The sequence below is a fragment of the Kryptolebias marmoratus genome, linkage group LG14 (assembly GCF_001649575.2).
Source record: "Kryptolebias marmoratus isolate JLee-2015 linkage group LG14, ASM164957v2, whole genome shotgun sequence".
NCBI lineage: Eukaryota > Metazoa > Chordata > Actinopteri > Cyprinodontiformes > Rivulidae > Kryptolebias > Kryptolebias marmoratus.
In genome coordinates this window covers 26,034,143-26,040,758 of record NC_051443.1, presented here as the reverse complement: position 1 = coordinate 26,040,758, position 6,616 = coordinate 26,034,143, and the positions used below count along the sequence as shown (strand labels likewise).

Sequence of the window (6,616 nt, the reverse complement as noted above, 5' to 3'; positions counted from 1 at the left end):
CCGTGCTGACAGCTGCAGTGCATTCTGGGTAAACAGCTGTCCTCTGGTCTACAGAGGAGCCCAAACCATCAGCCCTCCACCTCCGTGCTGACAGCTGCAGTGCATTCTGGGTAAACAGCTGTCCTCTGGTCTACAGAGGAGCCCAAACCATCAGCCCTCCACCTCCGTGCTGACAGCTGGCTGAGATAAATGTTAAAGTGATTTTTAGCAGTTACAGGTGTTTTCTTGTTGCCTCTGAGTTTCATATTTTCATGCACAGCTGAGCTGCAGTTAATGACGGCTGCAGCAGACATTAAGACCCGGTGCTGTTGCAGTAAACCAGACTCGTTTCCTGCAGAAAACAATTTAAAACGTGACACAAAGTCTGACCTCCTAAACGAGGAGCATGAGACCACGATGCATTCAGGATCTTCCAGAGGAAAAGAAAGGAGTTCACGTCTGAGAGGAGCTTAACCGGAATATATTTAAAAAACAATAATATTCGTATTAGCTGTTTGACCCCAGCTGAAGAGCTCTGCTGTGCTGAAAGTGAAACACAATAAGATGATTATTCTGTCGTTCTAATGTGGATGTTGAGAAGAATAATCTAACGTGTTCTCAGGAGCTTAAAGCTCCATTTCTCTGATCCTCCTCTGACCCGATGCCAACAGAACAAGCAAAATGTCCGCCCTGTGCAGAGTTAGGACAGTTTGTACCGTCAGAGAGAAAACAGGAGTGATTACATCAACCTGGATGCTCCAAATATGAGAGAAAATGTTATTTTAAAGCATAAAACGGAGCAAAGACATTTATTTAATTCAACCGTTTTTGAAGAGCTAAGAAGTTCACATTTTCTCTGTTTTATAAATAATTCAATGAATGGTTTCCTGTCTTCTGATTCACTCATTTTAGTTTGGTTCTGTTGGATCCTAGCGCAACATTTATTCATAAATGACAACAAATCAGATAAATTAGCTTCTGGTGTCCCTCAAGGATGTGTCCTCGGAACCTTATTTTTATTCCACATCAACTAAAAACTCTCATTTCTGTTTATTACAAAGTTCTTCTTATGTGAAAACTTGACAGATGTTAAGTTTATTCTGATTCTTATTATGGTTTTATTTATTTTTAGCTATTGCAACTGTTTTGCATTACTAATAATATTAATAATCATTGTTAAAATTAATATTATGGTTAAGACTTGACTCCAGGTCTGTTTTTACCTCCATTCTGCAGATTTGGTCACTTTGTACCCATAAATCTTAAGCCTGAAATGAAGATTTTTGTTCCCACTTTTAACCCTTTTGGATCTGCGATGGAAGTCACCCAAATATTGATTTAATCTACTGGAGTAGATTTTTAAAACGAGCAGATATGAGCTGTTGTTGTTGCAGCACAGTTATGGCACCTAATAATTCTGATTCTAAAATAAATCCCAGCCTGAAGGATCGCAGGAATACGTACCTCTGACACACGCCCGGGTGAGAAACGGTGAAAGGCTTTTAGCCGATCGATATAAAACATCAACTGTTTGGAGAAAATGGAAATATCTGAAGTGAAATGACAAATACGGGGTAGAAAGAGGCCATAAGGCAAAATAAGAAGCAGCACATTGCAAAGACGTACATGTGATGGAAACGTTCATTTATAAAGATTTTAAGTGTCTGAGAAGAAATGGATCTAAAGGACCAGCTGGATGCTCAGGGTTTCCCGTGGACAGATATATAACTTGTGTGTTTTTCTGCCTGTCATGTTGGGGTGTGAAGCCAAACTTCCAGAGGTTCACTGAATGTTTGCATCCAACGTCAGGGCGGGAAAAACCGGATCTGAGCGCCGTGATATGCTTGTTAGCGACAGATGGGCTGATCTCAGTGTTTCAGGAACTGCTGAGGTAGGGAAACATCTGCAGCAGCACAAAAATGGATCCACCAGCAGAAAAACACCAGAGAGTCGAGGACAGAGACGGGTTCTCACCAGAACCGGAGGGCTGGGGACCAGAAACACTCGGGTTTTATTGTTCTTCATTACAGCCGAAGATAAAGACCAGAACTGTGTGAAAACTTCTCTGGATCTTAAAGTTTTATCACTTCTTTTTAGGCCAAAGAATTAAGGCTTTTAAAAATCCTGCCAGCTCTTTTATGACTGATGCTTGGACTGTTCCAGCTCAGGAACCTGCCTGAAGACAACCAGACGATGGATCGGACCATCGGTTTCAGAAACACCAAGTCCAGTCTCCACCGTCCTCGTCTCAGTCCTGCAGAAGACTGTAGATGGCTGCTAATTCTATTACCGAGGCCGAATCAGTGACATCGACGTCTTCCTTTTACTGAAGTCAATGCAAACATCATTCGACCTGATTACCCAAAAGCTGCTGACACACAACAAACCGCTCGCCTCTTTCTCATAAATGTTCCGTAACTCTGTGCTGATTTATTTCTATCACCGGTAGAAATAAGAAGGCTGCTGAAGGCTGTCTCAAATGAAGAGTCCAGATTAAGAAAGGTTTTCAGACGTTAATGAATGTTAAACAGTTCAGCAGCAAAAACAGCAGGACGTTCGTCGTTGAACTCTCGTAGGATCCAGAGGAGCACCAAAATGTAATCACTTGTTTTTTGTGACAAACCCAACAATTCCTAAAACCTTTTTATAGGTTTTTAATTAACAGACAGACAAATCAACACAACCAGAAGCATAACCGTCTTGGCGAAAAAACAGGAACAGGAAGTAAAGGTGAAGTGTTAGCTAAAAACTAAAATGATCTAAACAAAGGTGTACCGTATTTTCCGCACTACAGGTCAATAAATGGTCCATTTTCTAACTTTTGTCATATATAAATCACACTGGACTAAAAGACGCATCTTCGCCTCCCAATTTTTGTAACTTCACGCAGACTGCGCACTGTGCTCCATTCAAAATGGCCGATTTTGGTTCTCCTGTATCAGCATTTATATGATCCCTCTGTGACAGACCACAAAGATAAAAACTCACGGAAGGAAACTGCACCAGTGTAAGCGTCAAGTATAAACGCCTCCACCGCTTGCTCAGGTCTGCACGCCGTGGGCGGAGCCATGCACAACCAGAACTGAGCCTTAATGTTGCAAGCGCCGCAGCTTTGTCGTTTACCAAAGTCGTACTAAAACATCACGACTTCTTACATATATTAGGCGCTCTGAAGGCTTTTAAGTCCAGGAAATACTAGAAGCTAAAATCAGCCAAACTGTAGGTAAAGTAGCACAGCTGTAGTTCTAACGCTGCAGAGGAACCTTCAGAGAACTGAGCAGAACCCAACGTCTGCAAACCTCAATGAACTGAAACAACACTGGAAAGAAGAGTGAGCCAAAACTGCTGAAGGAGGGTCTACAAGCTGCAGGTCGCAGGGTTTACCTCTAAAACTGAAAGGACGACTTTATTTTCCCATGACTGCGTCTTTTATGCAGAAACAGAACTTCTCTTTGGGATTAATTCAGTTTTATTCAAACCAGATCCAAACTGAAACTGTACCAGCTGAGGTCTGCAGTGATGTAAAGTGGAAAATCTTCAGCATGCTGTTTGGAATTAAGGTTTTGTTGTTGAACAAAATTAGCATCGCTAATAGCAAAGACTGAAAATAGAAGCAAGTATCCAATAAATGCCTGAAAATGTCCAATTAATCAGCAGCGGGCCGTCAGGGGATGACTGTGTAATGATCCGGTGAGGATAATAAGATCAAACACATTTAGCTGCTTGGTTTTCCATTCTTGAGTCAGTTTGTAATTGTTTTAATTAGTTTGTAATCTGATGTGAGACGATCCTGTCTGCAGTTCCTCCGCAGTTCCTCAACTACCCGACCAACACGTACGCCTACGAGTCCACCGACATCGAGCTGGAGTGCGCCGTGACGGGAAACCCGCCGCCGACCGTCCGCTGGATGAAGAACGGCGAGGAGGTCATCCCCAGTGACTACTTCCAAATCGTGGTGAGCAGACAGGAAGTGATGCTTCTCTAACAGGAAGTACTTCAGTGGTTAGACTAGCTGTGCCAAACAGAGGTTTTCTGGGTGGTTCATGTTGGTGGGCGATAATGTTTTTGGTCTCTGTTGTCCCTCAGGACGGCACCAACCTGCAGATCCTGGGTCTGGTGAAGTCGGATGAAGGATTTTATCAGTGCGTCGCTGAAAACTCAGCCGGCAGCTCGCAGGCCATGGCTCAGCTGTTGCTACGGGAACCAGGTAGGAACTCAAACCTGCTTCAGGCTGGATCTTCTGCTTTCGTTTCAGAAAAGTTTAGAGTTAAATCTGCAAAATGTCCAACAGATGTTAGCTGTTCACGGTGTGACGCTACGTTTAGCTTCTAGCTCCTCATCTGCTACTTGTAGCTGTCATTCTGCTACTTTAATATTGTAGCTGCTGTTCTGCTACCTTTAGCTTTTAGCTTCCTTTCTGCTGCTTTTAATTTGTAGCTAGCCTCTTGCTGCTCTAAGCTTTAAGCTACTGTTTTGTTGTTCTTTAGCTGGTCTTTTGATGCTTGTATGTCGCTGGCGTTCTGATTGTCGGATCAAAGACGTCCTCCCTCAGCCGGTGTGTCACTGGATGAAATAAATCAGCTGCAGAATTATTGTAACCTTTTTCCTGCCTGCTTCTTCGGCTGGACGTACAGAAAGCAGCTGAACTCCTCGTACATCAGACGGAATATTTGATCCGAGTGCGTCTGTTTGTTTACATGTTACAGATCATTTTCCTTGCAGTCTGATTCTTGTTTCCACTTTAAAGAGAGCCGGTTGTTTGATCTGCGCCGTCTTGATCCTTTTTTTCTTTTCTTTTCAGCTTCCTGGTAATCAGATTAGAGTCACAGCTGAGAGAACAGCAGGCTCGCTGGCTTTTGGCAAACTCTTTGTTTGTTGTTGTTGTTGTTGCTGCGCTGATTGTGTTTGGGTTTTAAAATCCAGTTAGTCATGCAGGGTGACAGCAGATACCGCTGCCTCACACACACACACACACACGCTGCAGAAGGCCTGAGTCAGCACGGCAGAATCACGGAGTGTATTTAAATGCAGCAGCAGCTGTTTGTGAAAAATGAAGCAGTGAATGTGAGCTCTGTTAGAAACCAGAACCAGAACCAGAACCAGAGGTGCAGACAGGAACCTGCACCGGGGCGGCCGGCTCAGAAAAGATCCAAACATTTTCTAACTATGACTCGTCTGTAAATATATATTTATATGTAGTTCATTTAAAGCGGATGTTTTATTTAGATTCTGTGTTCAGTAGCGTTTTGGTCTGCCTCAGCATCTTTAATCTCCCCTCTGAGGGGGAAACATGTCTTTCTAATTTACAGCATCAACATCGATTAACCGCCACGTCTCAGATAAACGCACGTATCATCGGCGTACGGTAACACAAAAAAACGACTGATGGGTCAAAATAAAAAGTTTAGGAAGCATAATAGCTCAGGAATATTAAAGAAACAGGCCCAATAAAATTATTGTCACATTAATATGAGGTAAAATGAGCTCCAAATGTTTAGATATCTTTATTCAGACTGTTTTTAATTGCCATAAAAACTTAAAAATGTCACAAAAGCAGCAGCGCAAAAGAACCTTCATATTAATTAAGGAAACTGGATGATTTGAAATGAAGTAACGTATATTTATTCTTGTTTTTATCATGACTGTGGCAGCTTCAGTCTTCGTACGCTGCAGCCATGACGGTTCTCTACATAAAATAAAAAAGGAAAAGGACATTTCCGTCCCATCACCTCAGACGTGTGAGACACGAGAACGGCTGCTGGAGTCTGATCCAGCGAGCCGTCGTGTTAATGGCGACAAGACGGTGAGAAGCACGCGGGGCATCTCCACCTGCATCTGTTCATCATTAATTAACGTCTGCCGGCGCCGCGCTCCAGTCAAACAGAAGTTTGTGTGGAAGGTTCTGACGAGCTGAGAGAACGGAACCGGGGCAGAACCTCCAGTCACTCCGGCATTCCCAAGGGTAACGAGGCGCAGCGCACGTACCCCCGCCGTGAGTTCTAACGGGAAAGTCTGATTGGCTGCTGTGAGCCCGCTGGGATGTTCAGTTCCTGTGGCGATAGTAACCAAGCGATAACACCAACCATCTGACCCCCTTAATGTCTGAGTGTGTGTCACCATCTGTGCTGGCAGCTCCAGGGAGACGCGACACACCGAACAGTGATTAAAGCCGAGACAAAGAGTCAGAGAAAGATGGCGAGGAGGAGGAGGAGGGAGGAAGGTTTAGAGAAGTGGCAACACGGAGAGTCTGAGGACAAAACACTGAAGCACACTTACTGATAATCTGTCTGTTAGCGTCACGCTGCTGTTTCCTGTTTACACTTTCTTCTGCAGTCAAACTACTTCAGACTCAGACTTTGAGCTTTTTAACAATTCAGTTATCAAAATGTTCGTCACGTTCCGGGACTTTTAGTAACATGTTTTGGGAAAAGAACTCGGGGCAGACCCAGAACTCTCTGGAGGGATCTGGTCTGGGACCGCTTTGGGATCTCCAGGAGGAGCTGGAGAGGGAGGTTTGGGTTACCGAGCAGAGATGAGCGATGGATAGATGGATGGATGGAGGATGATGGATGGATGGATGGATGGATGGATGGATGGAGGATGATGGATGGATGGATGGCTGGATGGATGATGGATG

At 43.9% G+C, this 6,616-nt stretch overlaps 1 protein-coding gene across 2 annotated transcripts in view; it reads left to right on the top strand.

Annotated features, from left to right (window-relative positions):
* dcc (DCC netrin 1 receptor) overlaps positions 1-6,616 on the top strand; it is a 167,240-nt gene that overhangs the window by 37,188 nt on the left and 123,436 nt on the right. For both annotated transcript variants that reach the window (XM_037979443.1, XM_037979442.1), the window contains exons 6-7: positions 3,780-3,934; positions 4,066-4,186. In XM_037979443.1, the coding sequence (XP_037835371.1) occupies positions 3,780-3,934; positions 4,066-4,186 (276 nt within the window). The remainder of the gene's footprint in view (positions 1-3,779; positions 3,935-4,065; positions 4,187-6,616) is intronic.